The sequence below is a fragment of the Bacillus rossius genome, chromosome 1 (genome assembly GCF_032445375.1).
Source record: "Bacillus rossius redtenbacheri isolate Brsri chromosome 1, Brsri_v3, whole genome shotgun sequence".
Classification (NCBI taxonomy): Eukaryota; Metazoa; Arthropoda; class Insecta; order Phasmatodea; family Bacillidae; genus Bacillus; species Bacillus rossius.
In genome coordinates this window covers 131,350,245-131,370,152 of record NC_086330.1, presented here as the reverse complement: position 1 = coordinate 131,370,152, position 19,908 = coordinate 131,350,245, and the positions used below count along the sequence as shown (strand labels likewise).

At 33.2% G+C, this 19,908-nt stretch overlaps 2 protein-coding genes across 2 annotated transcripts in view; both read left to right on the top strand.

Moving 5' to 3' along the window:
- LOC134546151 (U1 small nuclear ribonucleoprotein 70 kDa-like) overlaps positions 1-19,908 on the top strand; it is a 105,503-nt gene that overhangs the window by 40,308 nt on the left and 45,287 nt on the right. The window contains exon 7 of the mRNA XM_063388704.1: positions 9,188-9,395. Coding sequence (XP_063244774.1) covers positions 9,188-9,395 — 208 coding nt within the window. The remainder of the gene's footprint in view (positions 1-9,187; positions 9,396-19,908) is intronic.
- LOC134546152 (piggyBac transposable element-derived protein 4-like) overlaps positions 1-19,908 on the top strand; it is a 196,554-nt gene that overhangs the window by 154,371 nt on the left and 22,275 nt on the right. The gene's annotated exons all lie outside the window — the stretch shown is intronic.

Below are 19,908 nucleotides of genomic sequence, written 5' to 3'. Positions count from 1 at the left end.
CTTTTGTCAAGTTGTTACACGTTATCATTTTCACAGTTGCTTACAGAATTTTGAACTGTGAACATGGTGAGTAAACAAAAATCTTCGTGTATTGACGAAAAAGTTTTTTTAAGCACTTGATGAAGCGAAGCTATTATAAAAATAATTTTTATATAATCAAGGTGATCTGGCAGTATCTCAAGATATTAGTAAAATACATAAGAAAATACAATTAAAATATGGGAGCAGCAAAAACCTAGAGCTGGGCCGATGCTGATCCCCGATCGTAATAATCTGCCGATTTTGTTAATTTTGCTGATCATAATGATCGGCAAAACGTAGCCGATTATTTGAGCCTATCATTGGTCTCCTACTGCAAACTTATAACATTGAATAATTACCTATACCTAACAACTTTCCATGTTTGTTTACGGTACTTTTCGGGAAGAAAATTCAATTATTCATCGAAAAATAATAGGATTTAATAATTTAAAACTAACCACACATGAAAAAAATATACCAATAAAGTAAACAAATAGCATAAGTTTTATAAACATTGAACAGTTACATACCTAAGTATCAAATTCCACGTATATTTACGGTATTTTCGGTAAAATAATTTTCCATTATACTATTTGTAAAGTTATTTCTTATCATTTACGAACCGAAAACTATGTATTTGTTTACCATTTACGGTTAATATTACCGCAATGGCGAATGGTGACTGTTGTTTAGGTTGGTTATGTAATGCCAGAGATTAGAGTGACGCGCGTCGCGCGACGAAATTCGTACAGATTAATGGCGCTAGTAGTCTCGTGGTTAGTAAACAACTACCTCTTTGGGAATTCATCTATTTCGTTTTTCTCGCTAAATATGGTCTATTGAGAGTTTTGTTTAGCGAAATTAATATTCTTATCCTGTTTAGCGGGAAATAGAGCTTATTTTTTCTTTTGTATAAAAACCTGGTTGATGAAGAGTTTTGTTCCCCATTTAGTGGTATTTCGTATTCATGAATTAACTTACAAACAAGAATTATTGAAAGTTTGTTGGTGTCACTGGGGGGAAGGAAGGTGGGACATATATATTTTGACTGAAAGGTATTCATCTGTTATAGCATCCTACATAACCTCAATGTGTGGCATTGAAGGTTACCCAAAGACACTATAACATATGAAAGTTTCAGACATGTCGGATCATTTACATTTACTGTACTATGTTATTATGTATGTATTAACCAAAGAATTCGTATAAATTACTATAGAGAAATAAGAACATATTGCCATTTATAAACAAACATAATATGTTAAAAAGAATTAAGAAATATTGAAATAAACTGGGAAACAAAATAACACGCAAATATTAGATTGGTGCTGGTTGTAATTATCGGCCTTGAAAAAAAAAATCTAAAACAATTATCATATTTACAAAACATTACTGAGTATTATATTTTAAGTAACGAGCTCGTGGACAACTAGGTATGTACCAAGTATTTATATAGGACAGATTAAGTTACTCAACAAACATAATTAAAAAAAAAATGAAATCATCAAACAAATATTAAATTATTGGTCTTCTTAGAATTCTTTCTTCAGAATAAAAATTAATTGCCGGAAATGTTCCAAAGTATAGAAATCCATGTTACTTCGTTGATATAAGTTAAATAACAGAAACTTGCATTATGTTCACAAGGAAGCTATGATCACACAGAAGTTGAAAACTGTTATATAACCTTAAAATAATAATAATAATAATAATAATAATAATAATAATAATAATAATAATAATAATAATGAAATTTCTGGCCTTTGTTTTGAAGAGGTCAATTCCCAAAAAATGAATTTATATTCCTGGAACAACAAAGCCAGGATGAGGCCCATAACTGGAACCGCTATGGAATGAAACCACAAAAATATTAACCTCCATACATAAAAATAATTATCATGGGATACACTTTTCCCACAGACGAAACATTTACTCACCCAAAACGGCGGTAAAGATAGGTTGTTACATTTTATAATCAATTTTTACATCAGCACCAAAAAATACAGGCCAAATGCCCGAAAAGAAATTGAAAAGGGAAGGTAAGTCTTTTTCGTTTGGCGCGACAGAAATCATAGAATTTACAATAAGTAGAGGGAATATAAACAAAACAAAATATTCATAGAACCAGTATTGTAGTACTTAGTGTTTCCCTTACACATTTCATTATAATAGAAACAAACACATTTAATACATTATTAATTAAATAGCTACACAAAACTTTAACATTAAGTTAATGAAAATACGTAAAGATAAATAAATATTAAATACAATCTTTGCATAAAATATTTTAAAAATTATTTAACATGAAAGATTAAAAAAAAATTTGAATAAATTAAGATTTGGTTTTACCTTATTACATTTTAACGCAGTTAATTGTGTGTGTGTGTGGTTTATAAGTAATCATGTCAATGAAAAGTAGTTTTGTCTGGGAATATTTCACCGTTTATAGTGATCTGTCAAAAGCGTGTAATCAGAGGTACTTAAAAGGCTCTAATCGGCTCAGAAGATCGGCAAGATCGGCAGCAGATGTTTGGCATCAGCATGATCGGCAGCAGATGTTTGGCATCAGCATGATCGGCAAAATAGGTGATTGGCCCAGCTCTACAAAAAAACATCAGACGAAGATAACTGACTATATGCAATAATTGTTATTTGTATGAATGTTAATGTTCGCGTGTAAAATGTGTACTATATTAGTAAATACATATTAAAATAGAATAGTAAAATATCTTTTATTTCTCTCTATTTAACGACCACTCTCTATAAAGCTGAAAAATGCTCAGTCCGTTAATGTTCGTTATATAGAGTTTACACTGTGTGTGTGAGTGTGAGTGCGTGTGTGTGTGTTTGTGTGAGTGTGTTTGTGAGTGTGTTTGTGAGTGTGTGTTTGTGTGTGTGTATATATATATATATATATATATATATATATATATATATATATATATATTAAATTCTGCAATGTTACAATATAGTCTTCCCACCTCTTCCTTGGTCTTCCTTAACACCTTCTTCCTGTGTACTTCAACTCCATCATTTTCCTAGGCAGCCCTTATTTTCTCCTTCTCTGGACATGACCATACCATCTCATTTGGGATTTTTAAGCTTGTCAAGCATACTTGCTGTCAGTCAGGAATGTTTTAAAATAAGATAATGTATTGGTCCCAACACATTTCAATTGTAACGTTTGTAACACCACCAAAAATGTATACCAACAATTATGAATTTTTATTTTGTTTGTGTGACTAGATTTGTTGCCTAGTGTTTACAGTAAGATCTGTGTATTCTGAACTGCAGACATTGAAGTGAATCTGTTGTTGATTTGGAAAATCGAAGTGTTAAATTTTTTATAACTACGTATATTATTTTATTTAAATTCAAAACAAGCAAGACTCAAAGCAATTTCAGTTCTATGAGTAATTTTCAAGCCGTAGTAGTTTCAGATGTTATATATTAACTAGGCATGTGTGAGAAAGACTTTTTTGAATTCGAGACGAGATCGAGAAAGCAATTTAAAAATTCTCGAGAATCGAGTCGAGATCGAGAAATCTGTACTTTAGTTAACAGGATAATATGATCCAAAAAAGTAAAACTCAATAATCTGACAAACATACATAATTATTCAATAATTTTATCAAGTATCCACAATTGCAATTGCAATTGCAATTACAACTTTACCTTTACACTCAAGTTTATTTGCCTACTGTCGTATGTAAACATACGTTATTGACTCCATAGTCTATACAGTTTCCTTGAGCCATGGACGGTACTTGATCATGAAAGTCTGAACATTCGCCACTATCGATATGTCACTATCGATACGGGCCGCAATTTAAACATCATGTTGCTTGTTATATACTGCTGGCCGTGTGTATAACCTAAGGCCATAAAACAAAATGCAATCGCGGAAGAATTCTGCAGTCATGTTTATATTGTTATTTTTTACCGTATCGTTTTACGTTGATACTTGATATTGATACCGAAAATGATTTATTTTTAACTTTAATGTTGGTTTTATTAACGGAAAATAATCATTTTCTTCTGTAATTTAATGTGTTAACCACAGCACAATTCATTGTTTACGTTTACCGTTTCATGTAGTGACTTGTGAACGGAAGTTGTTCGTTTTTAACTTTTTAATAATTTATCGTGTATACTATCGTAACAAGTATATTTTATTTTATTCGATCTACGTTACGTTGAAGATATGTTAATTATTTCAACACGCAACACAAAATGCTGCCTCAATATATTATATTACCTAACCTATTTCTTGTTTACAAAATTCTCGAAAATTCCGAGCCAAAAAAATTATCTCGAGACGAGATCGAGAAAATTTCTGTCTCGACTCGTTCTCGATGATGCCGAGACACGCACATCACTAATATTAACCATAGATATTTGTCATTTAACAGAATATATTTATTTTGTTATTTTATATTGATGCCATTGAGGAGCCATCACGCACTGGTCAGAAGACCTTGCTAAATCATTACATCAGTAGTAGCGATGAATGGTTTTTACAAAGGTTAGAAAATTAATACTCTTGTCATTCTTGCAATATAAAACATTACAAAAAGTTTCATTGTTTTATATCATTACACAAATCTTTTAATATTTGTTTTTTTTTTTTCTTTTCAAAAATTCTGACGCAGTTTTAACTTCATATCAGCCACCCTGGTTCCCTAAACTTAAACAGCACTCTTTAGACTTGTCTACCTGCAGCTTGTATCGCTATTTAAAATCATGGTAATTTATTGGAGAAGCCGCACAGCTAAAATAAAAAAATAAAAATTGCAAAAAAAGTTATTTTTTCTTTAGAACTTAGTGTTCTAATTAATGTTGGTAACCTCACCTATCCAACCATTTACACCAATTTATAGTCTTTTAAATGCAGATTGCATAACATAAGCAAAAAAAGTTCACACTATTTTACAGTGTTTGAAATAAGACTTGCTTATTCCAACCAGCCATTCGTATGATCTAACAGTATTTTTAATGGAACGAACCAAACCTAACAAACCATTCAAATGTTTTTACAGTATTTTAGCTAACCTAACATAACCCAAAATTCTAATAAAATGGTAAATACCAATAAACTACTTGAAATATCTAAATGGCAATTAACAGAAACATCAAATATCATAGAGGAACTCAAAAATAACATTTTCAGATATTTATTTAAAAATTTTTAGAAAATAACCAACATAATTACCTAAACAACATAGTAAAGCTTACTCTGTATCATTTAGATCAACATTTCAAATTTATGTACCACTTTTTTTGTTACTGTCAACAGAACATTACAGAAACTTATAATTTAACTAATATGTTTATCAAATAAAACAAGAAAACATATGTTAGTTCATGTGGCAGTGTAAAATATATTTGGTGGCTAAATTAAATGTAAACATCAATACTAATAGCAGTGAACTTGTATCTGTACCCTACATTTGTAACAGGATATACAGGTTAATTATAAAGTCCGTGAAACATTTCAAAAAATCGGTATAATGAAATGGCTAAGAAATATGTAACAAATTATATACCACGTGAAAGAAAAACTCTCAAAAGTTATTTTTCACTAGTTATAAATGTTTATTACACTTCACTTGATGAAATAAAAAGATTTTTTTTCTTTTTCATTTGAGAGTTTTTTTTGTCCGAAAGACGAAACAACCGAATCCAATCACTTTCAATATTTTTCTCACACGTTCAGCTCATCCATCCATTTGTCGATAATTGCTTTTTGCTCGGGCGATGAAAATTAAGCAGAAAAAATAACAAACGTAGATTAAGTCCTTCAGTAAAAAGTTACTTGAAGTACACAACTAGTGAGGCCCAAAACCTGGCTGCACCTGGCGAAACACAGTCGCCACGAGCCAAAATGCCGACGAAGATGGTCACAATTTCTAATTAAATGGCCGAATGAAAATAAAATTGTTAGGTTAACCTAAATCTCAGCATTTGCTTTGACCACCAACGTTAAATTTTTTATTCCACAATTCTCCTTCATATTTGGCGAGAAGCCACTGAACGCGCCCTCGTTGTGCAGCGATCGACAGGCGACTGATAAAATCATGGCACTGGTTCCTCCACGCAGGAAGGTCACATGAACTCACCGACCAATCACATACACTCTTCATTCACACTAACAATTACAAGCCAATCAGAACACATAACATATACACTGAAAACCATTTCCACACATAGAAACAGGGGATTCACTTTCTCCTTCTCTCTCCAACACCGTGGGAGAGTAGTTCTCCTCCAGTTCCCACGCAGTGATGAAATATCGTTAATCTCTCTCTTACTGGGGAATTGCTGTTTTGTTCTCACTCGCACTTACAGGCCTCTTATGCCTCTCTCTTTCTACACATCACCTCAGACACAGTCCCTTGTTCTAGAACCATTATGCAACATCTGCATTCTAATAAAAAAACGTTATATATAATTATAATACAATATTCAAATTTAAATGAATAATAGAAAAAACTCATTACACATAATAGTAGGTAAATATAACTAGCAAAACAAAGTTGAAAGGATGACAGAAGATACATGATTATTAAATAATTATAAATTCAGAATAACATATACTGGCAACCTAACCTGTTCCTAGTAACAATTTTATTATTAGAAAAGGCTTGTATACTGCAATGCTACATGTTCTATGTGTCCACCTTGCGTCACACGACACACATCTAATCGATAGTCCAATTCTGCCCATACCCGACCCAGAATATCAGGAGTGATGGTAAGAGCAACTGCTACGATGCAGTGTCTCAATTCGTCAAGGTTCTGTGGTAGAGGTGGAACATATAAACACTATTCTTGATGTATCCCCACAAGAAAAAATCGCAGGTGTCAAGTCCGGTGATCGTGGTGGCCACGGGAGTAGCACTTGGTCAGCGGCCGCCCCACGGCCCATCCAGCGATGTGGCAACGTTTCATTCAGATTATCTCGTACCACATGGTGGTAATGAGGTGGAGCACCATCTTGTTGGAAGATGAAGTCCCTGCTATCAGCTTCAAGTTGTGGCATAAGCCACAATTGCAGCATGTCGAGGTAGGTGATACCAGTGACAGTTCTCTCAGCGAAGAAGAAGGGACCATAAACTGTCTTGTTTGACATGGCACAGAACACCTTAACTTTTGGCGAATCTCGGACGTGTTCGAGAGTTGCATGTGGATTCTCTGTCCCCCATATGTGTGTGTTGTGTCGGTTGACTCTTCCTGAGATGAAAAATGGCTTCGTCACTGAAGATTAATTAGCTTGCAAATGCATGGCAATGCAGAACTGCAGTCGGAGCAATTTGTCATTGTGGCTGATGGCTTGCAGAAGTTGCAATTTGTACTTCTTTACTCATAATCGCTTACGAAGAATTTTCCATACTGTTGGCTGAGGGATGTTCAATTCTGCGCTAGCCCGATAAGTTGACTTCTTGGGACTCCGCACCATCACGTCCCGTACACAATCCACTGTCTGTTGTGACACGCCTGGCCGACCCGGCCGTTTTGCGTCGCACAAACAGCAGTTTTCTTTGAATTTCTTGTACCACTTCATTATGCTATTGTAAACTGGTGGTTTTTTTGTTGAACTTGCCACGGAAAGCTCTTTGGACACTCACTACCGATTCGCTACGGGCGTATTCAAGCACACAAAAGGCTTTCTCTGCCTGGTTCGCAGCCATTTTCAGCAACTACATGTACTAGTGCCTCTGTCGGTTGTTTTTTAAAATAGTTTTTTGGTGCTACATTCAAAAAAACTGTGAGAGTTCTTTCACGCGGTATATAATTTGTTATGTTATTCTTTCCCATTTCGTTGTATCGATTTTATAAAATGTTTCACGGACTTTATAATTACCATGAATTTTAGAGAGCCAGTTGAATAAAATTAAAGAAAATTTTGCTCAATTGTTAAAGCCTAAACCCACAAAAAAAATTTTCTCAACATCTGTTGCTATTTTTTTTACAATTCATTAAACCCTGTTGCTATAAAAAACTTACTTTTACAATTATTTTTACAATTTATTAAATCCTACCGCTTTTGCTTTGCGATTAACTATTGTTAAAACTGTATTTTTGGCTAATACACTCAATTCTGCGAGTTATAGTTTTAAAAGAAAATGTAATGCTTTATTTGATTCACGTTATTTGTTTACTGTCATTTGAGCATCCATATTACACATAATTAAGCATTTTCTCATTTCATATTATTAAACTGCTATTAAAACTATTAGCACCAATATAGCCTGCAGTATCGACAATGTGTGCAGAATGATAAAAAATTATTCGCTGATTGGGCAAATCTGTACTACTTAAGCAATGTTACACATGCGTGATTTTTAATGCTTATATACCTTTGGAAATTTTAATTTTCATTTTGAAAATTTAATGGTAAAGATGTGGGTGCAAGTTACAAATGAAAGTCTCCCGGAATCAAAAGATGATTGGGAAAAAAAATTAGTATGCAAGAAATCAATTTCAGGAAGAAGCCGGCCTGTGTAATCATAACAATTAAATTTTTGGGCAGAAAGGTTAATTATTATTTGTTATTTTTTTTAAAGGAAGAAACTTTACAATTACACGAATATATTAGCTATTGGCACTACTACCCACCCACCACTCCTAAAAGAGACCATCCAATAAGGAATCTTCTCAAATATGGAAGTGAGGTCTCTTCTTAAGCTAGACTCGACAATGATCCATTGCGTCCATCGGTCACACATCGTTCAGCTAACCTCTGTCCGTCAACAAGCCGAACGATTCACAGTCATATGCAAGCCCGTCAAATTTTTTTTTCTTTTCATTTTAATGCTGCCAACCAACTTAAAATCTAAAATACTGGTGAAAATTTATCTTTGTACAGATATATTATATTGATGATCATGAAAGTTACGCACTTAATGAATAATTAAATTCAATTTTTCTCTGCTATTTATTAAAATATTTTCAGTTGTTAAAAAATATTTTAATGACATTTAATGGAAGCAGCTAAACAATTAAATACACTTAAAAACATTATAAGACAGTAAAGGTCACCAAAAATAGGTATCTTGCTAATATTTTGTATGTTATTTCATCTGTCTGTCCGTCGAAAGTTAAGGCTTGGTAAGGTTTGATGGACGGATGGCTGCAGGTGACATGTATGACGGACTGTCTGCAGGCGGCGGGCTGGGCGGCACGCGGCGCGGAGGCCCCGACGTGAACATCAAGCACTCTGGGCGGGAGGACAACGAGCGGGAGCGGGAGCGGTACCGCCTGGAGAGGGAGCGGGAGGCTACCCGCGGGGCGGACCGCGACCGTGACAGGCGGCGGACACGCAGCAGGGAGCGGGAGCGCTTGGAGAGGGAGAAGCGTCGCAAGTCCAGGAGGTATTGCTTGGTTCATCAACACTTCTTTGCATGCGGTGGAACCGGGGTTTCTGCAGGACAGGAAAGTCTTCAAAGTCACAATCAATTACGGAAACCGAAGGGATGGTCATATTCTTCCAGCCTCCAGCTAGTTTTTAAATATGTGTGTGTGTGTGTGTGCGTGTGTGTGTGTGTGTATGTATATAAAACTAACCAAGAGTAGCTTGCCGCCTCCACTGCAAAGGGATGGGTAAAAAAAAATACAATACAGTGGAGGAAAGGGAAACTAGGGTATAAAAAATAGCTGTGTTCGCCTTTGTCTTGTTAGGAAGTGCAGGAATTGTGATGGGTAATAAAAATAGGGGTGGAGGGTGCCTAATACCCTCCCATAGTAAACAATTAAAGAATAAATCTTATGTGCCAACAAACTGAGAAAATGATTTATTTGCCCAAAATTAAGGGTGTCTCCCATGTGAAGGGCGACCCTTTTGCAGGTGAATATGGTATTTTTGAAAATATCTTAATTCTATAGAATTATTAAGCACTGTTAACTCCAATAATTTGTTTTTCCAGATCCCATCTATTCTTGCAGAAAAAATTCTTTCAATTTTCTAAAATAAAAAAATCCATTCCATACAGCCCTACAATGTATTTTTTTTAAAATTCGTGTAAAGTTAATATTAATTGGTCTCTTTATAAAATGGTAATGAAATTGCTTCATTTTGAAAAATGTCAGATATCAGATTGCTAATGTGTTGATAATCAATTTCTTAGAGACATCTTATAATACTTAACTGTAGTTTTTTACGAAGTTACATCCTCGTATTTCTACAAGAGTGAGGTGGGGATTTCTTATATTTTCATTGCGTAGTTCAGTGGTTTATACAATTGCATTTAACATAAAAAAATGTTTGGTGAATATATCATAAAGCTACTTATAAATCTGAGTGTTTTATGTAATAAAAAAATATTTTATGTAATTAATAGTGGTTTTATTATTTTTCATGTGAAAAATTAAATATGTAATATTTATATTGGGCCTGTGCGAAGATTGAAAATTCTAAATATTGTAAAATAATTTTATTAATTTTATTTGGTTCAATTTCAGGTACACTTCAAAATAATGAATTCAATTGTTTTCTAAATGTAGTGGAGTTGCATATCACCTGTTGTAACTATCAACTTTGAGAATGAGTCACTTGTATGTACCCAGTTAAAATATATAATTAGCCATATTTTTTTTTAACATTTGCTCAGTGACCAGCAAAAAGGCTAAAGTTTTATGAAACCAATACAGTAAAATTCCGTTACAATGTAAAAATATTTCACTTAAACATTGAAAACGTATCCTACCTTCCAATGCAACGACCATTCTTTTCCAGTTATTAGGAAAATTTTACGTAATTGTTACGGTGTTTGCACTGGGGTTCTTTAATATAAATGTACATTATGATTAAGTTTTATCACTTGCAAGAATCGTTAACAAGTATAAAATGTAAACAAACACTGTCTCAACGATTCATAGAATCATAGTACAGTATTACGTGCCATTCTTCCTCCATGGATCACACACTTTAGTGCACGAGACAATATAAACCAGTGGTTCCAAACCTTTTTTTGATCAGGGACCACTTTAATTTCATTATTATTAGCAGGGACCACAAGGTTAAAAAATAATCTGTATCAATCTAAAAATAAACTTTAAGCCTAATCGTTCAATTTTAATCGAAACGTTTAACATAAGCAATCTAAAAAACCAAAATAAACATTTATTTTTAGTACACAATTCAGTTTGCATCAATGAGATTTTTGAGCTTGCATCTTCTGTACAAGATCTTGAATTCTTGGGGTAATATTTTTGCTCAAAGCTACACGCATATCATCACTTACTTTCAGTTGATTCCTGGATTTGTTTTTAATGATCAGTAATGCAGAAAATCCTTATTCGCATAAATAAGTCGTTGAGAAAAGCTTAAGACAGCGCAAAGCGATTTCTCGAATTTTAGTATATGAAATTGCTTTCTTACACCAAAAACATCTCCAGACCTGCCAACCCTCCCGCTTTAGGCGGGAGACTCCCGATTTTATACCCTTTCTCCCGCCCTCCCGATTTGTCATTCAAATCTCCCGTTTTTTGGTTCTGTTTCTCTTGAAGTTTCTAATGCAATAAATTTATAGAATTAATATGTTTGTACCATTATTCCGTACAATCTTATAGTAACTACGTTTCGTACCTAACGTGTAGTTATTTTAATAGCCTAAATGAATTGTCGGCTAAAACGCTTGGTTAAGCGTATATCTAAGAAAGAAACGTAGTTATTTACGATAATTATGGGAGCTGTTTTGGTACACGTTCGTCATTGGTGTTTATTAGCCAATCAGAAAAAGGTTTCATTTGTTTTCCAAGATGGCGTGTTTTGTCAACATTGTAAACTGTATTTTCGGTGGTGTTGGTTTGAAATAAAGACAGAGTGGATTAATAATGAGTTTGATACCACTGTTTACATTCGTGCCCAAATTCGCTTCGGTTTGTCAGCCGGCTATCTGTGAATTGTTTGTTCGTCCCCGAACAAATTCGCCTATATTCACGTCTGTGCTCACAGATGAAGTGTAGAGGTAGCATTATAGTACAGTCTTCGAATTTATTCAACAGTGTATTCATAAAAATATTATTTTGTGGAAGCAGTTGCGTGATGAGTATTTTGAACGCGTTGTTTAGTTGTAGGCCTACTCCGCAATAGGGATTGAATAGAAATAGCGCTAAGTAAGCCTACAGTGAAGTATCTTGCTGTGTACAAGAAGATATTTAGTGACGAATTTCCGTGCATTTTGCAATTGAGGAAAGGTGAACATGCTGCATTTTGTTCTTTGTGTCGTGATTTTTCCGTCTCACATGCCGGAAAGGGCGACATTGTGAAGCATATAAATACGAAGAAACATGCCGTCTATGCTATGGCATCAAATCAGAAATTAGACGTTTTTCGTGACACAAGTCGGAAAGAAGATAGTGTGACAAAAGCAGAGTGTTTGTTAACGTATTTTATTTTAGAACACAATTTACCCATTGCTTGTGCTGATCATGCTGGTTTACTCTTTAAATTTTTTTTCAAACTTTACAAAATAAAATAAAAAATTTCCCGGGCCCCCCGCTTTATGGCGGGGAACAAGTATTTACTCCACTAAAAAACCTCCCGCTTTTGGACTGGCCAAAGTTGGCAGGTATGCATCTCCAAAGAATCAGATTCAAAAGCGTCCTTACAGTTCCTGTCATTTTGTAATTCAATAAGTTCTTCTTGGATTTCTTCTGCAACTTTTCTAGCGTTAGTGCCAAAAGGGTTGCGTATCAGTTTTTGGTCCACATTAGCTTCTGTATTTTTATTTCCTGAGAAGTAACAGTTGAATTCATCAACCAACATTTGCAAATGACATTTGCTGTTTTTTTTGTATGCTTTCCCTAAACATTACATACTTTTTGTCGTCAAGGAGTGCCTTCAATGTTGCAAACGCACAATAATTGCCCTTGCCAACTTGACTAATCCATAACTTAAGTTTGCAAATAAAAGCACGAAGTTTATCTTAAAAATTAAAAATATTTGCAACACTTTCTAATTGTCTGTTTCCTGAACCTTGAATTTGCAAGTTCAACTTATTTAAGTGTGTAAAAATATCCACAAGATATGCGAAATGCATCTGGGATGTCAAATCAGAAAACTGTACTAGTAAGTCTTCCATTTTTTTCTCACCTAGAAACAACTCAATCTCTCCTCTCAGCTCGTATAATCTTTCCAGCATATTGCCTTTCGACAACCAACGAACCTCTGTGTGAAAGAGGAGGTTCTCATGGTTGCAGTCCATTTCAGTGCACAGTGTTTTAAAAAGGCGTGAATTTAAGGCACTGCTTTTAATTATATTTACTACTTTTATGGCCAAGTTCATTGTATCATTAAGGCATTTAGGAAGAGTCTTGGAAGCTAACGCCTGGCGATGAAGAATACAATGCGATGTTAATGTTGACGGATTCCTCTGTTTGATTAACGTTGCTGGACCGGAATGTGATCCTAACATCGCAGGAACACCATCCGTACAGAAACCGACAAGCTTTTCCCACATAATGCCATATTTCTGGAAATATCCAGTTATAATATTCATGACGTCGATACCTCGTGATGTCATTACCATTTCCTGAGAAAACAACAGTTCTTCTTTGATTATGTTGTCGTCGAAAAAGCAGACAAAAACAAGTAACTGAGCACAATTAGAAATGTCAGTGGATTCATCACACTGCAAAGCAAAGAATGGCGACATTTTAATTCTTGAAACAAGTTGCTCCTTGATATCATTTGACATGAGTTCAATTCTAGCTTTCACCGTGTTGTTCGACAAAGGTATATCTTGTATTTTTTTTTTTTTTGCTTCTAACCCTAAAACTTCTTTGACGGCTTTGATCAAACAAGGTTTCACCAAGAGTTTCTCCTATTGTGTGAGGCTTTCTTGATTGTGCTATTAATGTCGATATCTCAAACGACGCTACTAATGTTTTTTCAGATGATGCATATCTTGTACCACTAGGCCCGAGTTTCATTTTTTTTAAATTCTACAATTTTCCTTGAAAGAACTCTGGTGGTAGGTCAGAAAAATTTGAATGAATCGTTTCTAGGTGACGTATTTCGCTTGCTTCAAGGCTTCGTTCGCAAGAACAGTTGTGCATATAACACATTGTGGTTTTATTTCTCCATTACTTTCTATCGAAGTAAATCCAAATTTAATGTAACTATTATCATATTTTCTCTTAGGCAGCATTTTCTGAAAACAAAACCAAACTGCAATAGAATGTACACTGTTATGCTTATATTATGTTTTATGCCAAGTAAAAGAATAAAAAATAATATAGCTAAATTTATTTAATTATTCATAAAATAAATCATTAATTAAATAAATATTAACTGGCTTCCAAAAAATTCTAACCTCTCTATATTTTTTTTTACAAACTTAAATCTTTACTACACAATTTAAAAAATAATGTCTAATCGTTAAAAACAAGGGTCTTGGTAGGTAATTAAATTTCCCTTAACCCTCTTGGTGCCAGCCTCAAATTGTCTAATTCTATGACGGTTATACTAAAAGTGCCAAGTCATTTTTAAATGAATTACATATCTGGAGTTAAATATTAATAACTTTATTACCTTTAATTACTTTTTTACCTTTAAGTATGGAAGTATAAATTTTTTACATCTTATAAATAAATTATTATTTGTCATTTTTTGAGATTAAATAAAAACATATAATGCATTTTTTATTTATTTTATTTTAAAGTTCTCGTGAAAAAGTTATATTATTTTTAATGGATTGGCGTGCGAATAGGACATGGTTATCAAAGTAATATTCTTGGCACTAAGAATTTCGTGGGAAAATATAATCACTACAACTATTACAAAAATGATTTTTAATGCACAATAAACAACAATAAAGAATAACTGGCAATTTATAATAATATCCACGAAACTGCTTATTATTTTTTTTATATAGCAACTTAATAATTTGTTTGCCAGAAATATATAATTTTTGTAAATATTTGCAAAATAAATTTTTATTTGCAGGAACACATACGTTTGTAGAAAATAATTAACACTTATAATTTACAAAAGAATCAAAATATAATTTTTTTTTTAAAAATAAAAGTTGAATTTCTCACAACGGAAAGTTAAATTCAAAACGAAGAAATGCGCACAAACGCAGTACCAATCTGTTTCACATGCTGTTCGAAAACATCATGAGAACCCTGCTCTCTATCAGGGAAGGAAGACAGAAGCATGACAGCTCTGCTCTCTATTTTGAGAAAAAGCAACTCAATAGTGGGGCGAGTCAAACCGACAACGGTAGAGTGTGCTGCAAGAGTCGTAAATGCGTCTTTGAAAGAAAAAAAATATTCAGGCCAATTTTTCTTTCCACCAATTTTTAGTACGACACAGAAAAGGCGATTTATCCGACTTTGGCATTAAAATAGTTAACAGTGTTTTTATTTCATTATGAAAAACCTAAAACATCATAATAACAATTCAGCAATTTTATGATAGCATATTTTTAAGAATTTTTGTGGCTGGCTCCACTTTTTAATTTGGGAGGCCAGTGTTTTTTTACTATCTTAATTTTTAATTTCATATCGCTTTATTTTATATATAATTAGGTTTTCAACTAACTGTACCTAATGCTTGTGAACCTTTGTAATACACAAACACAAGAATCATACGTTAACTAACGTCCACATTCTGTTTTGTAATTGCATGTTTTTATTAAAAAAGTTTATAACAGAGAAAAATGCGTAGCCTACTCACCCTGTTCATATTTTATCAAAATATCCATAAGAATATTGAGGAGTTACAGATGTTGACCCACTAAACAGCTCAACAGAATCACTAACACAACACTGCTGAGCAAAACAAAAGAAAACGTACGATTGACTGACCGGCTTGCGCCATAATGTTTACAGTAAAATCTCGTTATAACAAAGTCTTATAAAGCAAGAGATTTTGTTCTTTATACTGAAATTTCTTTAAACTGAAATATCCCAACGTACATATACTATTCCCATACTACATAATGCAATGGCAAAACAAAATGGAACTATGTATGTACCTACCCTATAATCATCAATTATTTGAGCTGCATTATGCTACAGGGTTATTGGTTTATTTTGAGAAAAACATTAAATAATTTCAATCTCTGTAAAAGAATATAATATGTATAGAGGCACTGGAAAATAGTGTTTATAATGGCTGTTAGTAGAATTTATATTTTGCCATATAGCATTTATATAGCATTAATTTTAATAGACTAGAAAATTTTTACGTGATTCTATTATTCATTATTCCATATTTTCAAAACGGTTTTGAAAATTTTCTATATACATAATTCACGATGGTATAGCTGTCCATATAATATAAAATTCCCCCTTAATAACATGTAACATAAAAGTTTAAATATCACATTTGTAAAGTACCTACATCAATTAACACTGAAAATAAAAAATTTGCAACTGAGATGTTAAAATATCAATGCAAAAAACAGTCAATGTTGTTCAAGTAACAAACATAAGGTAGGTACATACATAGGGTAGGTACATACATAGTTCCATTTTGTTTTGCCATTGCATTATGTAGTATGGGAATAGTATATGTACGTTGGGATATTTCAGTTTAAAGAAATTTCAGTATAAAGAACAAAATCTCTTGCTTTATAAGACTTTGTTATAACGAGATTTTACTGTAAACATTATGGCGCAAGCCGGTCAGTCAATCGTACGTTTTCTTTTGTTTTGCTCAGCAGTGTTGTGTTAGTGATTCTGTTGAGCTGTTTAGTGGGTCAACATCTGTAACTCCTCAATATTCTTATGGATATTTTGATAAAATATGAACAGGGTGAGTAGGCTACGCATTTTTCTCTGTTATAAACTTTTTTAATAAAAACATGCAATTACAAAACAGAATGTGGACGTTAGTTAACGTATGATTCTTGTGTTTGTGTATTACAAAGGTTCACAAGCATTAGGTACAGTTAGTTGAAAACCTAATTATATATAAAATAAAGCGATATGAAATTAAAAATTAAGATAGTAAAAAAACACTGGCCTCCCAAATTAAAAAGTGGAGCCAGCCACAAAAATTCTTAAAAATATGCTATCATAAAATTGCTGAATTGTTATTATGATGTTTTAGGTTTTTCATAATGAAATAAAAACACTGTTAACTATTTTAATGCCAAAGTCGGATAAATCGCCTTTTCTGTGTCGTACTAAAAATTGGTGGAAAGAAAAATTGGCCTGAATATTTTTTTTCTTTCAAAGACGCATTTACGACTCTTGCAGCACACTCTACCGTTGTCGGTTTGACTCGCCCCACTATTGAGTTGCTTTTTCTCAAAATAGAGAGCAGAGCTGTCATGCTTCTGTCTTCCTTCCCTGATAGAGAGCAGGGTTCTCATGATGTTTTCGAACAGCATGTGAAACAGATTGGTACTGCGTTTGTGCGCATTTCTTCGTTTTGAATTTAACTTTCCGTTGTGAGAAATTCAACTTTTATTTTTAACAAACATAAGTGTCAAAAATCACTTTCACAAAGCCGAATAGCAAAAATAATTTTCACAGAGTTCTTAAATAAAATTTAACTTTACCAAACAAAAATTAAAAGACAGCATTGAGCATGTTTCAACAGTCTTTTCAGTCATGCTGGTTCTTCTATCTGTGACAATTAAATTATATTTGCTAAAAAAACCGTTCAGCATCAACACTGGTTAATAACCTTAATTTTATTGTGAATAGCAGCGCAATATTTTAGTTTCACTGATTACAGTTTGTTTTTCGGGTTAGGAAATTAGTAAAACACTAGGTACGTTCAACAAATGAGCGACAAAAGCATAGAGCTACATTGCTGCCATCTTTTTTTTTTTTTTTTCGTTACAGTGCTAACGAATTTGACTGAAGTAGAGTTTCGTAAATTATTTTTTTAGTTGCCAAATATAAGCTGCGTGTCTTGTAAACTTAAATTAATGAATTTTTATATTTTAGTTGTCATTTAACAGTAAGTAATTTGATTGCTTGTGTTAATATCACACACGCACGCACACGTTGGCAAACATGGCCGCTTCAATGTTTTCACTTTCTTTCCTGTGAAAATATTCATGTACGTAAGTAAACATCTCTCTTTAATCGTTTATTACATTTGTTTGGGTCGTACATTACATTTGCTTTTAACAAAGTTTCCGCGCGAGCCTATGCGTATTTAAATAGTGTTTCGTGTTATTTACAAGATTCATAGATCGTGTTGATTGTTTACATGGCTCCCCATCGTCACCGTTTATTAGGTAATCTTCAAACACGGTAAGAAGATGCATAAAATAAAGAATGTTCTTTATTCTATGAGGTTAGGTCGTTAATAATAAGAAATGGTTTATTTAAAAATATTAGGTAAACCTTACATTAACTGGAAATTTTAATATTACTTGAAATTTTAAAAATTACTTCTAAAAACGGGATTGTAGTGTTTATTCGTCGGTAAACCATTTTGTCGCTTTTATACGCGCCTATATCGTTTTTTACGATTTTCCAGTGCCTCTAAATATGTATGATACAACATTTTTTGAACCAACATTCTGTACATAAGCTGCATTCATATGATCTTGAAAATATGTATAATGAAATATCTAATCACTAATTTAAAAAAAATTGCTAGTGTAATAAATAAGAAATTAGTACCTAAAGAATCAACATTCACACTGAATGAAATAATAAAACCTGTGAATTTAAATAACTATTCAGACACAGACTTTGACTGGTCAAAAAATTGAAAAAGTTTTGTCTGCCTGTTCTTATAAAAGTTTGCTGTAAAAATCTTCCCCCTTTCTTTCAGTATTGTAGAGGGTGCCAAACCAAACTGCTTGGCCACGTGTGATCTTTTTGTGCCTTTATTTACTTCCTTCAAGATTTCCATTTTTTTCTTTTAAAGAATACTGTTTCCTGTTTTTTTTTTCTCCATGATGATAAAAATTTAAACTGAAACTTGGTTAGAAAAATAATAAATGCATAAATAATTACAGCACGTCACTGAAAATCACTGATGGCAACAAAATGTAAACAATCAATAATGGAAACGGAAACCAAACAGACCTAAGACTGAACGATATGTGCAGAAGATGGAAACCATTGAGTCGCTGATATTGCCAGTTTTAGCAGCATCTAGTTTTCCAGTGAGTTAACTTTGTAAGTTTTTCATAAATGTTGCAGCTAAGGAAAACCTGTTAGCCATATCTGGCCACAAATAAAATAAGTGAAGTGCGCACATTTAAACATACAGTTCCTATTGCTAGTAGTATATTTTTTAATTCTATGGCCGTGAGTAAAAGCACTTGGCCATATCTTGGGTAGAAAAAAAAGAAAACAAATGCACATTAAACTTTGCAATGCAGTTTTCAATGTAAATAGACAACAAAATAAAGCCGTTGAATGCTTGAATCATTGAAATTATGCCAAGAGAACGACAGTAAGTAAATATTTTGACGCTTAGACTAAATATTCGGTAAATGTGCATGATATTGACGAAGAAAACCGGTAAAATGCTTTCGTAATGAAAATCTATTTCGTAAATTTGAAATATTTTAACTTCTTATGTGTACAGTCATTGGAGGGGAATTTCAAATCATTCGTTAAAGTGAAATGTTCGTTATATGGGAATTTGCTGTAGTCAGTTGCTTACCCTTCCCCCGGTCGCCTGCGCGCCGCACTCACTTTTGTTCACCGATGCGCGTTCATTCAAAGTTTGAAATCTTTCAGCTCTCGTGGACCACTGATGGTCCGCGGACCACTGGTTGGGAACCACTGATCTAAACAATCAATTGTTGTCTCGCCCCTCTTCAAGACAATTGTTTTTAGCTGCGTCATTTTTTGGTTATTTCTAGAGTATGTTTTAAAAGTTTTAATTAACGCAGATTCAAACGTTAATTAAAAATAATATTTTAACTTATATACAAAATAGAAAATCCAATA